Here is a 23958-nt window from a genome sequence, read left to right on the forward strand (position 1 = left end):
TCATAAAGCTGTGTATTAGTTGCATGTGTAATTAGCAAATAATCTGCTCCACAAGGCCGCCAACCGACCACAGATCCTGAATAATTAATGGTGATGTTGCTCTCGGGTATCCGAAATTAACTGCGGATAAGTAAACCGAGCAGAACAGGATGCAAAATTTGCGCATACATAGCGAATCTTATGGGATAATTGATGAATTGACACCTAGTTTAACATAAAAACTTCATGAAAATAATATGGGATGTCATAGCCAGCCTGTGACTTGAGAAGAAATCATCTTCGGTGTATTCAAAAGAGCATTCACTCACGCTGGTCGTAAATCCAAGCTACCCGGTACTTATTTGAAGGGATCTGGATAGACCTTTCATCTCGCTCGACTTTCAATCGAGATCTGAGAGATAGCGAGTCATGCTGTTGGTTTCCGCAAGATGCCCCATCCGTGATAAATGCCCCTTTGATTGTTGCAGTTCGTCTAGTACCTCGCTCGCCGCCTCTGCCACCAACGCTTCTCATCTTCCAGAAATTGCTCACGCCGTAGGTTAATCCAAGCACGGAGTTGTCGCTCTGGTCCAAAAAGCCGCACTCGCTCTCTTCCTCGGTGCGGAAATCGTTCCCGGATACATCGCATCACGGCGAGTTCGAGCATCCTCAACACGAGATAAATGAGCGGAACGAGAACAAACAAGGTCAGGACCACACATTCAGGTCCATATTTATCGATGGTAAACATCATATTCGCCACCTGCGTGGTAAGGTCATCGGGGCTCGTTGATTTTACATCATATTTCAAAGGGTTTGATTCATCGAGGTAGCAGCGTGTGGCGTTCACTGACTTGCCGAAGAAAGATCCATATTGACGCCCTTCTAAGTGGAAAGGCGGTGTTGGGGCATGGTGGGGGAGACTGAGTTGATTGTCGTGCGTACAATGCTCTTGGACATGAAATGGAAATTGTGGCTGTGTGACGTATGCATGTGACTTGGAACTTGAGGGTGCGTCTCCAATTCCGGTGGTATATTCTGTATGGTCAAGACTGGACCGTGAAGGTGAGTTCGTAGGAACTATAGTCTGAATGGGTGATGCGGATGTAAAACTAGAGCAGACAAGCAGAAGATAAGGGAGATAGGCCTTCATCTTTAAGTCTGTGTGAATAAGACAACCGAAGACCAAAAAAGCAGTGGATGATTAGTTTTGACCTACTTCATATTGAATCTCGTTGGAAATGGGAATCCTGGACTTTTAAAGGCAAAAAAAGGTACTGAAGGACATGTGGTAAATTATGCATTGTGATTGGTCAATCGTAGAGGAGCAGAGCGTTGCCATGCTATGGAGCATAAAGAGCCTGCACACTGTAAAAAGGCAAACCCCTAAGACAACGTAATTTATATACATGATGAATGCCATTGCTCACTCCTTACGCACTTCCCTTCAACACAATATCTTTTATCAATCCAGTAAACCCCTCTCCAATACGAGCCAAAGGCGCCTCAATAGCAATGGGAGCCCACACAAACGACTCACCATTCACGCCAATCTTGGCTAAGAACTCCATGGTCCGGAATTTAAAATAGGAACCTGACACTCTCAGCAAGGTGGTATTTCCGCCTCCTATCAAACTGATATCCGTCCAAACATTGAGTGGCAATGTATAGTTCAAAGAGTACGGGTTTCCACCGCTTATTAGTGTGACATTCGAGATTGTTCCGTTGCCGTTCACTAAAGTAGAGTCCGGTCCAGAGAACAGTGTTCCTGGTATACCAGAGGTCGGCTTGATCTTGAATGAAAGTGTATAGTCACGCCCTTTACTCCCTAGGGGTGTTTCGAGGTAGCATCCGTTGGAGAGGTGCAAGGCTGAGTCGGAGATCGTGCATCCATTCAACTTCCCGTCATACCCATTTCCAGAAATGTCAGTGACAGTGTCTGAGCTTTCATTGAACGTATAGTGCAGGATGGTATCAGACGTGCTGGGAATCCGGCGATCGAGGTTTTGAGCCGGTACCGCGGCTTGTAGCTGATCAAAGACAGAAGCATATTCCGCCTCAGTGATATCTCCGCCCCATTGTTTATCAGCCAGAGCCGGAAGAGCGTTCCGCCACGAGTAGTAGGTCTGGAGGACGGTCGTGGAGTTAGGGCCGTAGTCATTCCACAGCGCGGCAGCATGTCCCAGTATGCGAGGATTATCTCTCGCAGGGTTGTCCCCGGCCTTCGAGCTATCAAACATTGCAGGTGAAAATGGTGCGCCGTAGGGATCTTGGAATATCTTGCTCAGCGCGAGCTCCTGTGGGAAGGAGCCCGACCATCCACTGACGAGATACATGTAGTCGTCGGAGTTGAGCACGTTATATCCATTCTCGATGTAATCATAATACGGCTCGTCCGCGCTTACATCCCAGTGTTGGTAGGTGACAGATTTGGAGATATTGGCGCCATTTTTCGGGGTGAATGTACCCCAAATACGCATCTTTTGGCGGCCTGACGACTCTTGCTGGATGAAGGTGTTCATCTCATTCACGAATCGCGTGTAGTCTGAGACCAGGCTGCTGTCGTACTCATCTGCGCCGATGTGCACAGTCTTACTATGGAACCACGGTAAAAATGTGCGCCAGATAGTCTTCATGGTTGGGATAGTCTCCGGGTGGCTGATGTTCAGCATGCTCAAATCATCCAGTCCCAGTTCGGGTTTCCACTGAACGATGACCAGTGCATGCCCCGGGGCTTCAATCTCGGGAATGATGGTCACGCCACGTTGAGCGCATTGTGTCTGGACATTGTCGAATTGCTCGCGGGTATAAGACTCATTTGCACGACGGTTCAGGCCTGCGACGGCCGAATCGTCAGACCAGAGCCGGAACGCTGCGTATAGCTCCATCGAGCGCTCTGTGGAGTAGCGATCAACATTGTTGTAAAGATTGTCGCTTAGGTGGACGTGGAAAGTATTCTGTTTGAAGAATGAGAGGTACGAGCACATCTCGATCAAAAACTCTGGCGGATGGTATTTTCGGCCAGCATCAAGCTAGGCGAGAGTTAGAGGCGGGCTGATGAACGAGTGAAACGTGGTGTCGGCTTACCATAACGCCGCGGGTACCCCATCCAGGCGCATCTACGCCAGAACCTTTTGCTATACTTGAGTCTCCGGAAATACCAGCTTGAATAATGGATCGTGTCGCCCACCAAGATCCCAGTGGACTAGCTCCAGATATCACTACGCCTTGATCGTCAACTGTCAAGGCATAAGCTTCTGAAGTAAATCGGCCAGCAGCATCCTGAAACCCGGTTTCATTTTTCAAAGTTATAAAAATCGTATCTTGTTTCCGCTTTGTACCTTGTGCTAATGTCACGTTCAGCCCCAGGGCCGAATTGAGGTCTCCCCTAAAGGTTTCCGCAAACTGCAGCAGCGTCGGGGGAATCAAAGTTTGCCCATTGTTGTCCACAGAGTCCGCATATCGCGAGTCCACGACAACGCAAGAGAGTTTCGAAAGATCGTAATCGCCTCCTGTTTTAGTAAAAGGGGTGGTGGGGACTGTCAAGAGGCGGGCAGCATGGCCTAGATAACAAACATCAATTATTTGCGCAGCAAAGTCCGATATTTCAGTGTCATACCACCTAAGAAAGTAGATGCACTAGTTGTGTAGAAGAGCAAGCGAGCTAGTTTCATAGTTACAGGCAGAAACGGATGATAATTCCCGGCATTGATTTGATGTCAACAAATCTTGCCTTCCAAAGTTTAAGTAGAGCGACATCCAGCGTGCGGAGAAGTCCCCCATGTAACCTAGCAATCTTCTAGAGTCACATCACTGCAAGGAGACGTTGCGGTACATCCCGCAGAGAGGGGGAGATATGCAGTCGATAGCAGTGACGATCGCAGGGGTCGTCCAACCAGCGCCCGGTTAATTAGCCGGAGTTCAAGCTTCAAGTTAGGCGGGGAGATTTGGGAGCTGAAATGGAAACAACGTAGCAGAGAGATACTAATGTTGCAGTGATAGATGGTGTCACGGACACAAATGCGTTTATGAGGTCTGAGGTGCCGAGGGAGATGAAGCTTCAATGAATGAACCCGGCTAAGGTCATAGAACTACACTACGTCATCGATGCAGGTCGCGGCTGTAAATAAACATGCCGAATATTAGGATTATCTGTCACTGTACATGTCTGAATACTAAATATGCACTCTTTTTTAAACACGACACAGACGACCATTCTGGTCCGGAAGGCCATCAATGCTTTTCACTGTCCAATCTTCACTACCAACACCAGTGGGTGCATAGAATAGAGAAGTAGGATCATACCGCTTCTTGAGCTGGTATAAACGCTTGTAATTCGAGCCATAGAACGACTGCTGGAACTGAGGCTCTTGGATATCGGACTCCGACATGTATGCACCGGCGTCGGGGCAAACCGCGCGCCACTTGCCAAGGATGTCATTGGTGAAATGATCCATCTTGGCTTTGATGGCTGTGTTAGAAGTCGTATTTGTCCAGCTTGTTGATGTGATGGCGTGCATTAGAGTCTGGCGGAAAGCTGGATTGGCCGAGTTCGGGGTGAAGCCTGCCGGCAGCTCAGCTTTCATATTGAATGCGAGCAAGGGGAAACCAGCAGTGACGGTGGAACGAAGAGCATTGAAAGTATTATTGAAAGACTCTGTGGTTTCCCAGTTGGAGCGTGGGAACAGACGACTGCCTGTCATCATGGTCGATGAGGCAACAGTCTCGAGGGGAAATCCTGACATCCATGCATCATAGAAATTATCATAGTAGGTTGAGTTGGGTTGGAATTGAATTCCCAGTGAGTGTAGCTCATTGTACCATGGCTCCACGAGAGCGTTGTATTCGCTCAGTGTGTGGTTGACAGCAAAGAAGGGGTTCATCAGGAAAGTGAAGGCATTTGGACCTGTCGACATGACCCAGAAGTAGGCATATGTGCCGGCGTCGGCATGGGCCGGGAAGCGATTCAAGTACGATCGCACACCAGCCCAGAAGGCCTCAACGGAGACATTCTTGCCAGTGGAAAAGTTGAATGTCGTTACCGTCACGCCCACCTTAGGGTAGACACGAGAGATAATAGAAGTGACAATGCCGTAGGTTCCTGATATAATATGTTAGATGATGTACTCAATTCACGGAAGAGGGCGCAACTACCTCCACCGCCGCCTCGCAATGCCCAAAATAAGTCGGGGTGACTTTCCTTGGACACTGTGACGAAACGTCCATTACTGAGAACGACTTCAAGCGCCAGGACCTGATCCGCGGCCAGTCCCAACAAGCTAGACGTGGGTGAATGCCCTCCACCCAGCACGTAGCCCCCTGCGACACCCACGGTCTATATTGGTCAGCAACTGCAATGATGTGCTACTTTGATGATGGACTCATACCTTGCCTTCACCACCAACTGCAGTGAACCCAAATTTTTCGGCATATTCATATACTTCATGGGCCTGGACTCCGGCACCCAATTTGACAGCTGGGCCCAGATAGCCCGAGCCGTGGTAGTTCTCAAGGTATTCCATGTCCTTGAGATTGTGAGTCCAGATTCCCAAAGCACCTGCACCACTTGATTTGCCGTTAAACTACGACTGTCAGCTTGTCCGAGCTGCTCTGTGCTTTTTATGGCTGCACTTACATCATGTCCGGTATTCTTAACAACTAGGCGAATGCCTTCATTGCGAGCAAAGTTGACGGCGAGTTGAATTTGAGCAACATTTGACACCTAAGATAATGTTAGCATCGCCTGGCCCGTGAGATTAAGGAATTAGATTATCCATATGCTAACTCACATTCACGGAATAAGTACTGTATCCGCCAATGGTGCAGCTTGACGACGCATTCGCGGTGGGGAGACAAGACCTGCCCTCGAACAAAGGCCACATGACCGAAGCTGGGTCGGCGGCACTTAAGCATAAAATCAATATACCATATTCATAGCTTTGGCTTATGATTTCACTCACTGAATATTAGAATCAGTCCACTGCGCAGTAAGTTTCTCGCACTCGTTGCTATCATATTGAGGCCATGACGAATAACAAGATGCAGCGAGCGGCACATTTTTGATCAGCGCTCCGTCTAGAAGGTTATTCAAGGTTGACCAGGTAGAATGGGAAGGCCATTGGCGATCACCAGGAAAAGTTTTGCAAGTTCCCGAAGAGCGTGTGGTGTTTGGCGTATCGTCGCCAAACCCAACCAACGCTGCCTGATTTCGGTTGAGCTTCGCGATTGCATGATCGGTCAACTGAGTCGTCTCCCATTCAAATAGTGGTGCACCAGCTGAAGAGTTGACTGGGACTTTCTGTGAGGCACCAGCTTCTCCGGCTGTTGCCAGCAAAGCACTGAGCAAAATGCCCTTCAATAACGAGCCAGGGGCCATAGTGAAGTGTAAGATTGAGGGAATTAGAGATCGACAAGAGGATTTCCCGGAAAGGGGGAGATGAAGGCTTATAAAGTAGCCCCAAATCTCGGATAATAATGCATTGTCTAGTGCGAGTGGTCTGCCACGAGGTTGACAGTGACTTTTGTTTGGAGAAAAGGGAACTGCCCCCCACCACAATTCGGAAGTTGACCCCCCAAGCCCTGATCGCACTCCACACCCATGCCTGTCTTCCAATGAGACACGTTATAATGTGCTCGAAACGGATGGGGTTGATTCTCCGGCCGGATCACTCATTTGCTCGACTGACGCCACACTTAATCTGCGACGCCCGGTCATGTTTTCGCATGCTCATCGTGGTCCGGGACAAATTCCCTTTGTGATAGTTTCTTCCGACCGAGGTACGTGTTCGCATTGCTTGACTTTTCCAAGTTTCATTTATTCGGTCACTAGGATAAAACCTTTACCTATAAACTACGCCCAGTCTAGGATGTCGACCCCACAAGTTCTAAGGAGTAGTCGAGACTTTTCTCTGCAGTGGGTGTACCTAAGTTGACGGAAATACCACTTCGTTATGCAGTGAAGACAGGTTTTTATAAACAAAAAAGAATCGACCATAAGACTATCATCTAATTCACAACGTTGCTTTCGAGAACATAGAGTCTGGTCTGACCGACTCCATTCTCCAACGGGGTCCACAATGCTCCACCCCGGGAAATCCGTTCGGCTTTTTGGGCAACCCATTCATATAAGGGACTCGGGGAATGTCTCAAATTCAAAGTTCGTACCCAAACCTGAGGACAAATGGAACAGCAAAATCTTTTGCGCTTAAGACCATAATCCAAACTCTTCACAAATGGATCATCGCCTCCAAAGCTGATATCACATCCGATGAATTCCTACAAAGTGAATAAGGTTAGGTTCATGGAGCTTGGCCTTGTGCAGATTCGACGATTGATTGGCGGATACCAGCCATTCAACCATGGTTGACTCCTGGCACAAGTGCATACAATCTTTTGCTTGGTCGAGAATTCAGAGAGCCGCCGTTCTTTCCCCAAGGATGAACTTCGACGATGTCTGAAATATATCAACAGCTGAGTTGTCCAATACCCGAGAGGCAACTGCCTTATCGTTGCCATCATACCTGAGGACCCTGGGGTGTCTGGTATTTGGCAGCAACCTAGTATGAACCAGACAATTGACCCATTGTTCAAAGAATGGTCAGGTGGGAAAAGCACCCGGCATTGAGACTAGGTTTGAAGCCGACAGGAACATCCGAGGCATCACATCCCAGTCATTTGATATCAATGGGTGGGTGGAGTCGATCTCACACCCCGTTCATCATTGGTGGTCCCCCTTGTTATACGCCAATGGCCGTAGGACTGACCTGGAAACCCACGCCGTAACTCTGATTTATTGAGTGACTGGCCCAATAACTTAGAGGAAAACGTTCCTGATCCCCAATTCAAGGCTGAAACCAAGAAGTGGGCTGTCTTGCAGATCCTAACTATCTGTGGCGGTCACGATTCCAGCCCTGTATTATAAGATCGCAGCCTTGGCCTGCCTGGGGATCACTGTCAAGCTTTTTGTTTCAACTTGTCACAGCATACAATAGTGATTGACGACCATCATCAAAAGACTGCGCTTGGTATCGTGGTCGCGTTCCCTATTCTTGGCGGCATTGCAGTTCTGCTTCGGCTCTGGAGCCGATGGTTTTCACGATCTACACTCACAAGCGGTATGAGACAATTGTCTTTACTCCAATGATGTGCATATTATTGGGCATCAATCTCGGGCTATGTTTGCTAATATTGCTACTCATAGATGACTGCTTAATTGTTGTGGGCTCTGTGAGCCATTTGCTAGTGTTTAATCAAGGGCGTGTATTGATGTGACTTCCGCAGACCCTTGCCATCTCCCAATCTGTTACCTCATGGTACTGTAAGTACTTCAACTTAGAGACTTAGCAAAGCCAACCACTTACCAAACCCAATTAGATAGTATAGTTTGAGAGGGGGCCTGGTTGTTATGAGTATGATTTACGATAGATAACCACATAGCAATTTGTTGATAAATACAAATTATTTGATGCATTGATATAGAAGAACGATATTATGATGAGGTTTTTTCTTATCAATTCCAACAGCTTGATCTGTTCGATATACACTCGGCTGGTTTAGGGTGGCTTTTCAACCATGGCAACACTTGACGGCGTACCAAAGTACTAATATATGATTGACATTGACTACGAAGTCTCCAAATGTATAATAATGTGTGAGTAGTAAATAGGCTACTTGGGCAGACCAGGTACACCAAGGATGCAATCGCGTACCGATATGCGTGAGGGGTTTGTGTTTCCCCTCCTCTGGGGACTTCCTATAAAGACACCCAACCCGGAGCCAACCCACTGGCTTGCTCATATTCCCAACTCCAAGGCTAAATTTGATTTGTCACTTCCGACATGGCGACCCAATACCAGCTACCCTTCAAGGTATGACCTCTGCGCCCTCTGCGGGGTGTTCGGCGAGATGTCCGAAGCGGTTTGATCAAGCAACGTCAAAATCCGGCCTTTATTAGCACAGCGCTAATGCATTCATTCAGCTAGCCGATCCTAGCCTTCTGCATTTTGACTCCTTCGTCGGTGACAAATGGGTGGGCGCAAAGAGCGGCAAGCGCTTCGAAGTACTCGGTAAGATGGATTACAAGCTGCAAACATCACTTCAGACTCTACATCGGTCATTTCCAAAGCGGGTTATGGCTAATCAATATTGCATGTCCTAGACCCCGGTACCGACAAGGCGTGGGCGAGCTGTCCCGCTAACTCGGCAGAAGATGTATCTGAAGCCGTTGAAACCGCCCATGCAACATTCGAGCAGTACCGCAAGGTCCTCCCGCGCCAGAGAGCCAAGTGGCTGCTCAAATGGCATGACCTCACACTAGCAGCTCGAGACGATCTCGCCCAGATTGTGACACACGAGACTGGAAAGCCTTTGGCAGAGGCTTACGGCGAGATAGATTACTCCCTGGGATTCCTGTGGTTTTTCTCCGGGGAATGTGAACGAATCCAAGGCACTGTCTCACAAGCCGCCGCTCCAAATCGCCGCTTGTTTACTGTTAAAGCGCCAATTGGAGTGGCCGCAGCCCTGACTCCTTGGAACTTCCCTGTCGCGTGAGTGCCACCAAATCTTTGCCTTGATCTAGAAGGTCGTTACTGATTTGGCTTAACAGTATGGTTTTACGAAAGGCGGGAGCCGCTTTGGCAGCGGGGTGCACTATGGTCGTGAAACCCAGTCCTGAGACACCTATCTCTGCACTCGCTTTGGCGGAGCTGGCGTTGCGAGCTGGTTTCCCCCCGGGCTGCGTCAATATCTTGACCACAGATCTTGACAATACTCCAATCCTGAGCGAGACACTTATCAAGCACCCGCTCATCAAAAAGGTCTCGTTTACTGGTTCAACACGGGTAGGAAAGCTGGTGGCGTCGCACTGCGCTCAAGGTTTGAAGAAGCTGACTCTGGAGCTGGGCGGCAATTGTCCTTTCATCGTTTTCGACGATGCCAATCTCGACCAAGCACTTGAACAGCTGATGGCTCTCAAATGGCGCCATGCTGGCCAGGCGTGTATCACCGCCAACCGGATTTATGTACAGGCTGGGGTTTTCGATCGCTTTGCTGCTCTTTTGAAGGAGCGCACGGCTACTCTAGTCGTCGGCCACGGTTCCGCCTCTGATACTACGATGGGCCCTCTGACAACACCTCGAAGCATTGACAAGGCCATTGCTCAGATTGAGGATGCTCGTCGTCTCGGTGCCGATGTTCTCTTAGGTGGTAACCCGGTTACGTCAAAGCCAGGCTACTTCTTCGAGCCTACCATTCTTTCGGGCATGACAGAGGATATGCTCATCTCACAGGAAGAATCGTTCGCCCCTATTGCTGCATTGTACCGATTTGAGACAGAAGAACAAGCTGTTAAGCTTGCCAATGACACTAGTATGGGTCTGGCTAGTTATGCGTTCACAAAAAACATCGATCGCATGTGGCGCCTCTTTGAGAACCTGGAGGCTGGAATGATCGGAATGAACACGGGTTGGTAATGCATAACAAGAAGTCTAATCAGTGAGCTAACATGTTTTGATAGGCAACCAATCAGCTGCCGAGTCACCTTTCGGGGGTATCAAGGAGTCTGGATATGGAAAAGAGAGTGGAAAGGACGTGGCTGTTAATGAGTATTTGATCACCAAAACGGGAACTTTGACGCTTGAAGGACACTATTGAATCGATACATGGATGAATACTGATGTGCATCTGCTTGTCCCTTCGAGGTTCCTTGTCTTTACATATCTTCTCGATCGGCCGTATTGCGCCCTATTCCATAAGTTGTACGGAGTAGTGAATTTGAATTCTGTTTGACATCTATTTACTTATAGTATTGGTTCGCCTACCGGGCTCGGCAGGGGAACTTTGTTTTGTTGCATATTATGCCCAACTACAACGTATAGAGAATAATGCGTGTCCAATTAGCATGACTATCGAATCACACTTCCCCAGTGATGTTCTATGCTTAGTCGGGATCTAGTTCTCCCCGCCGTCCGATGATCACTCACTCCTCTTTAAATTCCAACACAAAATTGCTTGACCTTTGTTTGTGCTTGAACCCTTTCTCATCTTCGTAATATTTTGCTTAGCATCGAAGAGATTGAGAAAGTACCGTCGACAGTGGACCAGTGGACGGACAATCGGGTATTTTATGAATTGGGCAGTACTGGGTATATGGAGCTGCCGCTTATGATGTTGCGGTCGAAATATCCTCTTGATTGGTGTATTGCGTACCAGAATGACCCAAGGGCAAACACACCTTACAAGATTGAATACAAACTGCAATCACTAGAACAGTGGATTTTCATTCGACAAAAATAAGTTGTAGAATCTTGGCACATCCCATTGGTTAACTCAGAATAGCATCTGACGGGTTACTTTGAGCTTCTGGTGATATTGGCTAGCTTCTGTATTTCAAATACTCCATTGGGTAATTTACCTCATTTTGGCCTTAAATTGATTGTGCGTGATCGAAACAAAACGGTATTTTAAAACACCAGCAGTAAATCATTAACCCGAGTTTACCACATGGGGTAATTCTTTCATTTTCTTAAGGAATAGCACATCCAGTCAATGCGACCAAAAAAATAAATAAGGACAAATATCAGTATTTGTATTACATGTCGAAGTTTGGGGGTTTTGTGAGGATCAACGTTGAGCATGGCTGATAGTGCACGGACGATTTTTCCGTGATCAATTGATGGCGGATATATGTACTCTTGCTCCTCCTCACCCACCAGGCGACTAGCTCGGAATCTCTGCAGATAAAGGTGGCAGATACTCCATTTGAGACTAAGACGTGATAGGGCCTTCAGCCGGATTTCGTCCTGCTCTATCTTTGAGAGCATCGACGTTTTCTGATTCTAGCGACATCCCATCCGGGAGACTTGTAAACCAGACAATTTCCTCCTCTCCAAATACCCTGTTCTTCTCAACATGGACGACTTTGATTCACTCCGCAACCTCATCCAGTCTCACCCGCTCATTGACAACCATGCCCACAATCTGTTGAACCAAGAATCGGCCGCTGATTACGAAACTTATCCACTCGAGGCTATTACGTCCGAAGCTCACGGTCGGGCCTTGAAAAATGCTCGCACCACCCTGCCCCTGCTCCGAGCCACCAACCAGCTTGCTGAGCTTTATGGCAGTCCTTGCGCTGACTGGAATGAAGTCCAGTCAGCCCATGATAGGTGGGTCCGCGAAGACTACGAGGGCCTTGTCCGACGGTCTCTGGAAGGCACGCACGCTTTGCTACTAGATGATCTTCTTGGCGATGATGAAGACATTGAATCCTCTAGCTGGCACGATCGCTTTACCATCTCGGCAACCAAGCGGATTGTGCGCATTGAATCCGTAGCCGAGTCGCAAATTCTTCAGATAGCCAGCAGCGAGCGCAAACCCGACGAATCCGTGTGGAACAATTTCCGCCAGCGGTTCCTCAATGCTCTCTCCGAGGCAATGGACGACCCGAACGTCGTGGGTTTCAAGTCGGTTGTTTGTTATCGCACGGGATTGGATGTTGATCCATATTCCTCCGATGATTCCACTTTGGGTGGCTCGCTGGTGCGCACCCTCGACTCTGGTACCGTAAGATCCGGGTTCCGGGTCGAGGATAAGCCTTTGTGTGATTGGCTAGTCCAACAGACTCTGAAGGCTATCTCATTCAAAAAGAAAGCTGGTGTCGTCAAGCCTCTACAGCTTCACACTGGCTTAGGTGATAACGATATCAGCCTTTTGCGATCTAACCCCGCATATCTACAGCCCTTGATAGCGCAGTACTCCGACGCAGACATTGTTCTCCTTCATTCTGCGTACCCTTACACGCGCGAAGCGGGATACTTAACCTCCGTGTATCCGAATGTCTACCTTGATCTGGGCGAAGTCTTCCCCATGGTCAGTCGAGAGGCCCAGGAGAAAATCCTGAGGGAAAGCCTGGAGCTCACACCCATCAGTCGTCTGCTTTGGAGTACCGATGGTCACTTCCACCCGGAGACATTCTGGCTGGCCAATCGTCAATTCCGCCAGGCTCTTGAAAAAGTCAGTCACAAGCCCGTTTCCTAACCTTTCATTTTTAGTATGCTTACTCTTTGTATCTCTCAGGTCTTTGTGGAATATGTCCAATATGGCGACTTCACCATCTCCCAAGCCATGAAGGCAGCTGCCGATATTCTCTTCTACAATTCTAACCGTCTTTACGGACTTGGGTTGACTCCGGAATACACACCGATCACTGTAGACGGAGAACCCTCTTTGGTAAACTAAATGATGTCGCAAGATACAAGCTACGGAAACAATGTCTGTTCGGGCGGGTTCAGCGTGGGACGCGTGGGGCTTCCAGAATTGAGATTTGGAATATCGAGTCTCGCAGGGCATTCTAAAGCCTCGGCTTGTTAAACCCCACTTGAACGCGGGCAGAGGCTATCCGTTTGCTGTCCCATGTCCGAAGAACAATGCCAGCTGTGGCCTGGAACGATCTTACCAACACTAGAACTCTGTTGCTATCAAATAAGTCAAGGTTTTTGGAAACGAAAATATGTATACGCGAGAATGCTGTGCATTGTTCTCTCTTAAATGTGGCCTTAAATTTTTCGCGCTGCATTGCCCTCGGGTCGGGTCATGGCATACATGTTGAAGGGGGTGAAACGGCATTTTCAATGGGGGGATCACGTATGGCAGTTGCCCGATCATCAATCTAGCAAGCATCATTATTCTTATCTTTAGCAGAGCTGCGAGTTATCCATTATTTTGACCAATGCATCTTGATTCCATCGTATTTCATTGATCCTCTTGTTCCTCGTTCATAGCGAGTTGCTTGCTGAGAAGAACGACAGCGTTTGCGCCGTTGTGTAAGACCATCGGGTCAGTTGTCGGGTGGAGTGAGGTATTCGGTCTGAGGTATTGGATTGGCCTGCGCTGCAGCCAGGGATCCACTGTCAGGTTCGATTCGGCTCCCTCACATGTATATACTATATACTGTCAAAGCAAGAATACGCACAGATACACCATACTTAAGCCTAGCTAAGTAGGTGTGCACCTTTTTGGCCTAGCGATCACGAAACAGGCGTCTTTTCTATGCGACATGTACATATGTTTGTAGGTGAATGAGCTTGTAAAGATGACGTATTCCCCAGTGACTTCCAAGGCTAATGTCCTGAAGCTTTCCATCGACTCACCTCTAACCTCTTACCACAATTTCACATCGTGCTTTCCCTGTTCATAGTCGTGACTACCATCATCATCCAAGAAATTATGTCAACCCCAAATTCGAGAGAGGTGGCTTTTGCGGGGCCCAACACTCCGCCATCCATTCCTCTACCTCTTCCTGAAAAAGCAATCGACGTCGCCAGTACAAGCATCAATGAAATGCCATTACTTCAATTTTCTTTTGAACCTGTTGCCAAATCAGACTTCTGGATACCCGACAACGTTGAGACAATCATAGCTACTACCCTCTCCCAAGCCAGGAACAAGATCTCACGCGTGCAGAAGGCTGCTGACAAGTCCAAACAAACCAAATACCTCCTCATCTCCGAAACCAGCGAGGACATCATCGAGAAGCTGCTCGAGAAGGTGAGAGGTGCAAAAGCTACAAGGGCCAAAAACTGCATCCTATATCGCGTTATGCCCAGTCGTGATCATGGAACCCTCGTCGGCACTTTCAATGTACATTTTCCTTTTGCTATTCAGACAGCCAATATACCGATTTCACGCCAATGGTGGGTGGCAACCGCAGATTCTCTCTTCATGGGATTCTATTGTGGCAGACAAGCGGATTACAGCTTCACCCCGGTTGCCAACCCTCCACGCACCGACACAACTCCTCCCTTGGCGCCTACAGACTGGCCGTCTTTTGTGGTAGAAGTCGGTCATTCCGAGTCGTTCCAGCAACTCCGTGGCGACGCGAACTGGTGGTGGCGGAATTCCTCTCGCCAGACGAAGCTAATACTACTATTCAATGTCTGCAAGACACCAAGTCATTTCGTCGAAGTCGAACTATGGCAAGAAGCTCTACACAGTTATGTTGGTTACGAGACACGATCCACACAAAGGTTTCGAACAGAGCTCGGCTTAGTACCAGTTCTCGAACGAAAACAAAACACCACAGTGGTCAGCCCACACGGCAACCACACCTCCATTGAAATTGATACTGGCCTACTTCTGCGGCACACAGCAAATTTCGCTCCTAATGTTATTCTCACGCAAGAAATGTTGAGTGAGATTTGTGCACAGTATTCATGATAGCTCTCCCCAGCTCTCTCTTCGCTCTCCCCAGCGTGCTCCTCGGTCAACAGTACTTCCTACTCAACCTAACTTACACACTATGCCTCCGTCGGCTTTACAGTTGACCCTTGGCTGTTATGCCCGATATCAGTCTCAAATGCTCATATCCACCGCCATGCGTCGAGGATTGACGAATGAAAACCATTCAATGTTGGGCTGTCTCTACCGTAATCACTAGCTTATTGTGTTATTATATTATAGGCAAAAAGCAACCATGGAATTAAAATTTTATTTATTCCATTAGACTCGCGAAATAACATGAATAAAAAGTAAGTTGATCAAATTCATTTCATACCTTGATCAGCTTAGCAGACTTCTCTGAAATCCATCCCAAATCGTGTATATATCGCGAGATTAGCAAGCGATCCAGCGCCACCTAAAGTATGTACGTGAATTCATTCGCCAAAAGAACACCCCAGAATCAAAACCACGCGTACCACCTAAGCGTCTGAACCGATGCGCACCACGCAATTTTGAGTATCATGCAAGAAGTGAAACACAAGAACAAAAAAGGATAAAATAAATAAACCAGGCAGCCAACCCCGGCCATCTGGACCGGGGATGGATATTGACATATGTGATATATCAAAGTGGAAGAAAAAGAAGAAAAAGAAGAGAAAGAAAACTAGGAAATCATCACGTCTATTGTCTGAAATGATAGTATTGATAATGTTGTTATAACAGAATCAATCCCAATCATTTGATCAGTCAACAGCGGTTTGATATCATAAGGTATAAGGGTGATGCAAAACACCAAAGAAAAAACAGAAAAGGAAGAGAAAATCTCACAGCAGAATTAGGGACTGCAGCGGCTGAGATGGTAAAAGGGGTAAAGTTGTAAGATGAAGAGAAGAATGATTCGGAAATGATGCAACGCTTAAACATGCGATTTGGCAACCAATGGATGGAGAAGCGTTGAGGAAGCAACGAGGAATAGAACACAGGAACAGATTCGTAAGCTAGCTCAAAATGGCCAAGAATCAAGGTAGGTCATGACACCATCCTCCGTTCTTGCTCCAAGCCGTCTCGTTCCCATTCGTTCAGTAGCCGTGTGACTTCCCTGAAAGACACAGGTTTGGTGAGGAACAGGTCCACACCAGAAGCCAGGGCATCGGACTCATCGCGCGAGCTACTCAGTCCTGTCAGGGCAATGATAATGGCTGGCTTGCGACCATCCGAATCCTTTTCCAGTGAACGGATTGCACGGGTGGCCTCAAAGCCATTCATGACAGGCATCGACATATCCATAAAAATGATATCATAGCCGCTTTCCAGGCGTTCAACTGCCTCAACAGCGAGCTTTCCATTCTCGGCACCATGCAGCTCAACAAGTTGACGCTTTTTTAGAAAAGTCATCATCAGATTGAGGTTGATTCGATTGTCATCGACCACAAGCACGCGAGCCAGTCGCGTGGCGGGGACTGCCCCCTCGGAGAGTGGTGCTGGCAACGGAGCTTCTGCAACTTCCTCCGGCAATGCATTTATTATCGATGGCGCTTGGGTTGATGATAACTGCATTGACACAGAGCGAGTTCCGGGCCAGTCCAGCTCGGGAGCACTCATGACATCTGCGTCCGATCTCATAGGTGACGCGAGTGCGGATGGTAGCGAAGATGTTCGGATAGGCAGGCTCATGGCCTGCTTGGCCAAGGCGGGCGTTGGAGATCTCGACAGCCCATTTGTCAAACACTTCATCACGCTTCGAGCCAGTTTGTGTGGCCCACAGGGACGTCGAATGATGTTGACAGAGGATGCGAGAGGTAACCAATCAGATCGTGCCCCGCTGTAATCCACCGATTTGTGGCACAGGACAAGAAGAGCAGGCAATGTAGCTGAAGGTTCAGTGGCGATGAACTTTGGTATGTCGGTTTCGTCCATGAGCACAATATCGATATGTGCTTCAGATGCCCACGGTACGATCTCAATGCCATACCAATGTGTAAGGTATTGAGCAATTTCAGACCAGTTGGAATGCTCCGTCACGTCGGCCGGATCAACGTTCCAAATGGCGGCCTGTCTACCAGGGTATCCTTCACGGAGTAGAAGAGTTTGCGTCAGAATTTCTCGTTGTTGGATGAGTTGTCCAGACGGCTCAATAGCCGGGCTTTCCTTGCCGACAGGACGTTCAAGGGGGAGAGACACAGTTACGACAGTGCCTTCACCAGGGCGACTGCGAATTCGAATGCTTCCACTCAAAGCCTTGACCAGGCTTCGAACAATGGACAATCCTAGTCCCGTGCCCACAGCCAGCGAGTCCTCTTGGGCAAAAGGCGTGTAAAGCTTGCCGCGCAAAAACTCTTCTGATATGCCCTTTCCGGTGTCGGTCACTGTTAATGTGACCAAGTCTTCAAGGCCTTGTCGACGGGATCGTCCTTCGGATTTACTGGACGCTGTCAAGGATAGAGTGACCCGGCCGGACTCTGTGTATTTCATTGCATTACCAAACAGATTCATGATGATACGTCGCAAAGCACCCGGCTGAGTACGATAGACCCAATCGCGGAAGGACACGTCAATGACAACTTCAACATTAGATCGCTTGGTCTGCAGCTTTGGATGATGTGGCATCAACACAGGCAGATCAGCTGAGGCAGTAGAGCTCTGGCCATATGCATGTCCAAGGCAGATTCCTTCGATCACCTCTTCGGCGAGGATAGCAACATCTGTAGCCACGTACGTATCCAAGTGGTATGCCAACTTTTCTGATCCTTTGAAATCGAGCGGAGATTCTTTCCTGCGTTTCATTGACCGCCATGTTCGCTCTAGGGAAACCACTTTGCTAAAGTCAAGGACTTGGTTCATTGTATCCAACAAAGTTCGCCCACAAGCATTAACGGTCTCGAGTAGTGAATCCTGGAATTCATTGAGATGGGTGCTATTCAAGAACTCGGCTGCGGCCAAAATTCCATGAAGAGGGCTACGAAGTTCATGTCTAAACAGTGGGATTGATTAGCACATACGGCCGACTATATCCATGGGCGGGATTCCCTCAAATGTATGCTTAAGGGGAACTTACGAAATACTTCCAATGAAATCGCCCTTCTGGCGATCCGCGATGAGAGATTCAACACGGCTGTATTCAGCCATAATAGAAGATGAGAATCCGAGCACGGAACTAAGCTCAACCGACGAACTAAACACCTTCGTTTCAACAGTACTCCAACAGAAACATCCTGCGAACCATTGGGAGCCAACAGCATTCCACAGAGGCACAAACATAATTTGGGTGGCATTGGGGAAATAGTGGTTGAGTGTTGAGTTCTCCGCGGCTTTCCGTCGTTTGCGCAAGGGTTTCGAAGCTCTGGTTTGAGCAGTATAACTAGGTGGTGACCGACTGGTGGTGCTAGTACCAGGGAGGAATTGGTCATGGGGGTGCTGGTCGTCATCATCCGACGTCGAAATGAGCCCATCGCGGTGGAACGACCAAAGCTTTCCTTTCGGATAACGTCGCAATAGTGTTTGTAGAAAAGCTCGGTCCAAATTGGCCGCGGCGCATGTGGCCATCGACCCTGCTTGTGGGGCGAACGGTTCATCGTTTGTAGACGCAGATAAAACAGGAGCGGGTCCACCAGTGTCCGAAGCATCACTCCCGGTATCAACATCCATTAACGGACTACTGTTGGCTTCGAGGAAAATGACGCCGCTGTCGCCACTCAGGTCAAGACTCTCGCGAAGCAGGTTGGCGGCTCTGCGGAAACACCATGAATTACCCTGTGAATCATCGGGTGGGAGGCGATTCCGACTGCTGCTTGTCAGCCACTCTGGCAGAGAGCTCTCTACGCCCGAGCCTCCCGATTCCAACTTCGACCCGCTTTCCAATTTGGAGTCACTCCCCAGTTTTGAATCACTTCCCAGCTTGCAATCACTGTCCAATTTTGAATCGGCATCCAATCTCAACTCGGACGTAACCGAGCCAAAAGATCGCGCATCATTGCTGAGTGATCGTTTATTGGAGGGGCTGTGTGACGGTGCTTGTGAGGCCTGTTCTGCACTATTCTCCCGAGAGCCGCCCATGGCACTGAGTCGATTGTAGGAGGATGGCGGTGTCTCCGATGTTGGACCGACACTGTCGGTGCGTGACGGATCAATGCTGTCCACAAAACTGGAACTTCCTTCGACGAAATAACTCAAGCCCCGGGATAGTCGGGCAGCCCGACGCCCTTCGGAAGCGTGTCTGCAAATCTTCATGTAGTCCATGGCCAACATTGACAGAGATCGCAATGTATCCTTCTCCGCCGTAGTCAATCCATCCCGGGGCTTTTTGTCCATCACAAAGAGACAGCCTAGGTTGATATTTTTCTCGGTTGTCAAGGGAGTTCCGGCGTAGAAGCGAAAGCTGGGGTCGTTTTCAACAAAGGAGAGATGTTTGTAGCGTTCGTTTTCGGACATGTCGTTCACGACGAGGAATTGGTGTTCTGTAGAATTGGGGTCGTTGGGAGGTAGGGCAACAGTGTCCTGTTTAATGGCGTCAAAATCGATCATCATGGTAATGCACATAGCGGTCGGGTGTGGTGATGGCTTTGGTTTAGCCAGCTCGTCGCGTGAGCAAACTTACCTTGCAAACGCTCCATGACTTGCGAGTATCAGATGTTCCCAACCAAATATGGTCATCGTCTTCTTCGTGAACGGACGGGTCGGTTAAACTGATAGTTCGCGTAGCTTCGGCGATGATGTGTTGTTTATCGCGGTCCAACACAGCGAGAAATGCCCGCTCAACGTTTAGGCGCAGTGCTGCGAGTTGGGCAAACGATGTCAATGTACTGTTCGTGGTCCCTAGAGTCAAACTGTCTGAAGTAACCGAGACAGCTGGTCTCGAGGTGGCAGTGCTGTTTGTGCGACCTGAACCTACGGAGATAGGAGGGGTTATTGAATCACTCGGAACCGAAGACAGTGAGTACTCTTCGCCGGCAGGGAACCAAGAAGGAACCACGCTGTCTTGGGGAGCCGGCTGGTAGTAACGGTACAATTCTCTGGCATGGCGATCCGCGTTGTGCTGAGCCTGTTGTGGTGTTTTAGGAGCCTCCATGGTTTTCCACAAGCTTGGGTGATGTGAGAATGCAGTGTTGCATCCTCAGGCTCCAAAGTTCGAACCTGACAACGTATGCAGAACAGCGACGACCCAGGCAGAGAGTCAATATTTGGGGATGTCGAGGAGAAACGGAGTGGTCAAAAAAGTTATAAAAAAAGGTGCCAAAACGATGAGCGTGGATTAATCAGTCATGGATGGGGCCAAGATGGGTGAAACAGTCAAGTGGGATCTCCAATTGTAGACACTGACCCCCACCGTAGCCAAGTCAGGTGAAGCGCACATGCTATACAGAAGCGAGAAACAGACAGCGAGAAAATTCGGCAGTAGGCGTGGCCAGGGATCTCATCTGTCAAGGTGGGGACGGGTACTGGTGAGGGGACCAGTGAGGGGAGAAAGCCTCCATAGAATTTGATTAGTGGGAACGGGCGCTTGGTGGTCGTACCCAGGGCTTGCTCCACCGCTTCATCAGCTCTCCCACTCATAAAATTGCTCGAAATACCAGGATCGGCACACTGCCACGATATAGAGTGCGCGAATACTGCCTTGACCAATGTGACCAACAGGCTAAATGGAGTCGATGGAGTGGGAGGCTCCAAGGGGCGTCCACTGGGAGAGATGTGCACGACGGATGTGGATGTATGTGGAGGGGAAAAAGGTTTCAGTGGCTGTGTGGTGGTCCGGTGGCGGTCTCGCGCTGCAGATCATTGGCTGATGGCCTCAGGCCACATTGTTGGCCATTTAAGTCAGGCACAAACAACTAAACAAGTGGACCAATTATAATTCACCATTCTTCTCCTAGTAATAGTTGCCACTTGTGTACATGTCTTCTCCCTTGTCCTTTCACTTCGAAGCATACATGTGTACTCCGTAGAGTATTGTAAATTCCCAAATATGACATTCCACACATCGATGATGATCGAAATGCCCCAAACCCGACGTCATTTCTGTCAGGGGCTGACACTAGCGCTGCAAGCCCCTAGACGAACGCCCATGACGCCGGTGGCTAAAGATCGAGGGATATGGTCCAAGTGTGCATAACTGTACCGATGGTTCGACTGGTGCATCGAAATAAGGACGAGCTTGTGAGTGATTGGCTCCGCTTCTCGTGATACGTAGCTATACATATTAAACGTCATATTCGTAAGCTGGCTGAACACTTCCAAAATCATACGTCGTCAGATTGGCACATCATATCCCATATTGATGGAGAGTTTATACTACCTCAACTGGTGTTGTGCAAAAATCCCGGGAAGGCACTTTCATTAAGTATTTTCCTTCGAGGAAACTTATTGGACAATATTTGAGATGTTCTTTTCTAATTTTGAATGAAGCTAATGGTCCTCAAAATCTCATCTCTCTAGGAATTATGACCAGTGATTGCGCCCCAAATATACGCCGCCCACGACCCAAGTGTCAACACTATCAGAGCTCCAAAAGAGATTATAGAGATAATACGAGTGCGACGATATTCGGTCACCAAACTGCGCTCGCGAATCCGCTCGATGATTTCCGCCCCCGACGTCAACCGCTTCTGTCGAGTCCATTGCAACAACGCTAGGTTGTCGGTGAAAAATGAGCCGATCAGGATAGCTGTACCGACAACTGCCGCGCCAGCTGCAAGGACCAAATATACCTGCACTACCCGGCGGTAAGAATTGTCATCTGCGTCTTGCAGAGCTCCAGTGATGATTCGGATGATAATGCTCATTCTGCGAATGACTGTCAGCTTCTGTTTCAATGCATCTCGCAACATTTTGGGATGGTGTCAATCTTACGCATTGTTCATGGTGACCTTCAATGCGTACGCAGAGCCAAAGACCGATTGGTGCCAGAGCGTAGTGCGAATGCTGTCGATGACAGAGGTCGGTCCGAGAGACACTGCGATGGCGTAGATGCCGAACGCAGCTCCTGTTCCAGCTTGCGACGTTGCAAAGTTGATGAGGACCATACTGAGCAGCATGCCGATACCACAGACGCACACTAAAATATCAGTCTATGTCGAGCTTCTAAGCGGTCTCGCCAGTGAAACTCACAGACAGATGCTCGGTTTCCGAGGACATCGATGAACACGCCCAAACAGGGTACGAGGAAGAAGCCTGCATACTGTGACAAAGAGCTATACCATCCAGCCTTGATGGAGTCGACATTGAACCGTTTCTCTGCCAGCTCGGTGGCGTTCTGGGAAAAGACCGTTGCCGCACTAGTTTGGAAAACAGAGAAAGCCATGACGGCCCAGAACATCCAAGGAATCTCGAACATTTTTTGAAGTTCGAACTTCCTGTTTTTCTCTGTCAATTGCTCTTTGGTCGCTGTGTCGCGCCGTCCCTTAAAGTGTTTGTTGCAATATTTATTGAAGAACCAGAATGCTGCACTTGCGAAATTGGTGAAAAGGTTCATGAACACCGAGGTCCAAAAAACCCACGCAAAGTTTCCCGTTTTCTATTTTCCCGTTAGTACTGCACTCTTGGTCTCGACTGAATAAAGAGAGCAAGATACCTTCGCAATGATATTAGCAGTTGATTTGCCAACAAATCCACCAATCTTGCCGATGGCAAGTTCAAAGCCTAAAGTGGACGCGAATCCATTGCTAGGAGGGAACCACGACGAGAACATCTTATACTGGGCGATCTGTGTTGCGATATCTCCCAACGCGAGAATAATGCGACCTCCGATCATGAAATTGAAAGACCGCACAGTCGTAGCGGCCGCGACGAGGATTGATCCGATGGTATAAACGACGTTTCCGTATACGATCATTTCTATTGACAACACTTGGTTAGAAAGCGGATTTTCTGCCTCAAAACGCTGCAACAATTGGCAACATACCTGCGCCGCCAACGCGGTCGGTAATTACACCACTTATCAAAAGCAGAACCGTTGCCATGAAATTTTCGCTTGCTTCCAAAAGCGAGAACTGAGTATTGTCGATATGCATTTGCTGTCAATGGATCATGAGCAAATTTTCCAAATTGGCATGTCCTTCGCTTGCAGAATTTACCTTTTTGATGGTGCTTTTCATGGCACCCGTAACGCCAGAACTCCAGTGCGAGCCAAAACTGATACATGAGATCAGAAGGACGGCGCATAGCTTCGCCACGAGTGGAGGCGCTTTCTTTCCATCATTAGAGTCGGTATCAGATCCTCCAGAAGTCTGAATGTCGCGGACAGTCTCCGAGACCACGTCCACGGACTTCGAAACCGAAGTATTGACTGGCATGGTAACAGTTTGATACCAACGATGGTATAAACTTTTCAGGTTAAGATTTGGAGAGTGTTGAAAACTTGGAGGGTAAGCTCCAGAAAGTATAAAGAACCCGGCATTTGCTATTTATACGAGATTGATCTCGGAGATTGATAAATCTAAGCACGCGAGCGGAACCACGGGAGACAAGTCCTTGGGTGAGCTGATCTCAAGAATCGGAACTCTTGGCCGAATCCAAAAAACGTAATACCAGTAATGAGTGACAGGGAATAACGTTTTCTGAGGGCTTGGCATAGCGGAGGTTCCATCAGATAAGAGATGAACATCGGCCATTTGTCCCAATGAAGTTGACAACCTACTGCTCGTTGCAGTCTAGCGCTATAAATTTACCTCGACTCGGCGCATCGTCGGTGAATTTAGCTCATTACAGTCTACTCAACGATCAGACAAGGTGGCCAAGGCCCCCACGTGTGGAATTCTTTGAATATTTATC

At 48.5% G+C, this 23958-nt stretch overlaps 7 protein-coding genes across 7 annotated transcripts; 3 read left to right on the plus strand and 4 right to left on the minus strand.

Moving 5' to 3' along the window:
- Nucleotides 1-1412: 1412 nt before the first annotated feature.
- Nucleotides 1413-3653, minus strand: N7529_006558 (beta-N-acetylhexosaminidase; the record flags this gene model as incomplete). Its single annotated transcript, XM_057242085.1, has 3 exons — nt 1413-3011; nt 3067-3542; nt 3599-3653. The coding sequence occupies 3 exons, from the start codon at nt 3651-3653 to the stop codon at nt 1413-1415; spliced, it is 2130 nt and encodes a 709-aa protein (XP_057097444.1).
- A 519-nt stretch (nt 3654-4172) lies between these two features.
- On the minus strand, nt 4173-6355 carry N7529_006559 (FAD-dependent oxidoreductase; the record flags this gene model as incomplete). Its single annotated transcript, XM_057242086.1, has 6 exons — nt 4173-5080; nt 5134-5314; nt 5367-5561; nt 5615-5701; nt 5769-5883; nt 5940-6355. 6 exons carry the CDS (start codon nt 6353-6355, stop codon nt 4173-4175), a joined length of 1902 nt encoding a protein of 633 aa, XP_057097445.1.
- Nucleotides 6356-8673: 2318 nt separating this feature from the next.
- On the plus strand, nt 8674-10629 carry N7529_006560 (NAD-dependent succinate-semialdehyde dehydrogenase; the record flags this gene model as incomplete). Its single annotated transcript, XM_057242087.1, has 5 exons — nt 8674-8895; nt 8957-9044; nt 9137-9524; nt 9584-10440; nt 10493-10629. The coding sequence occupies 5 exons, from the start codon at nt 8674-8676 to the stop codon at nt 10627-10629; spliced, it is 1692 nt and encodes a 563-aa protein (XP_057097446.1).
- A 1257-nt stretch (nt 10630-11886) lies between these two features.
- On the plus strand, nt 11887-13215 carry fluG (uncharacterized protein; the record flags this gene model as incomplete). Its single annotated transcript, XM_057242088.1, has 2 exons — nt 11887-12990; nt 13054-13215. 2 exons carry the CDS (start codon nt 11887-11889, stop codon nt 13213-13215), a joined length of 1266 nt encoding a protein of 421 aa, XP_057097447.1.
- Nucleotides 13216-14202: 987 nt separating this feature from the next.
- Nucleotides 14203-15192, plus strand: N7529_006562 (uncharacterized protein; the record flags this gene model as incomplete). The annotated part of the gene is made up of 1 exon (XM_057242089.1): nt 14203-15192. One exon carries the CDS (start codon nt 14203-14205, stop codon nt 15190-15192), a length of 990 nt encoding a protein of 329 aa, XP_057097448.1.
- Nucleotides 15193-16224: 1032 nt separating this feature from the next.
- N7529_006563 (uncharacterized protein) lies at nt 16225-20260 on the minus strand (the record flags this gene model as incomplete). Its single annotated transcript, XM_057242090.1, has 3 exons — nt 16225-18166; nt 18251-19689; nt 19790-20260. 3 exons carry the CDS (start codon nt 20258-20260, stop codon nt 16225-16227), a joined length of 3852 nt encoding a protein of 1283 aa, XP_057097449.1.
- A 1360-nt stretch (nt 20261-21620) lies between these two features.
- On the minus strand, nt 21621-23480 carry N7529_006564 (putative MFS transporter; the record flags this gene model as incomplete). Its single annotated transcript, XM_057242091.1, has 6 exons — nt 21621-21972; nt 22039-22243; nt 22297-22702; nt 22760-23022; nt 23090-23201; nt 23262-23480. The coding sequence occupies 6 exons, from the start codon at nt 23478-23480 to the stop codon at nt 21621-21623; spliced, it is 1557 nt and encodes a 518-aa protein (XP_057097450.1).
- Between the last annotated feature and the right edge of the window lie 478 nt (nt 23481-23958).

Source organism: Penicillium soppii (assembly GCF_028829465.1).
Source record: "Penicillium soppii strain IBT 18220 chromosome Unknown utg000005l, whole genome shotgun sequence".
Lineage (NCBI taxonomy): Eukaryota > Fungi > Ascomycota > Eurotiomycetes > Eurotiales > Aspergillaceae > Penicillium > Penicillium soppii.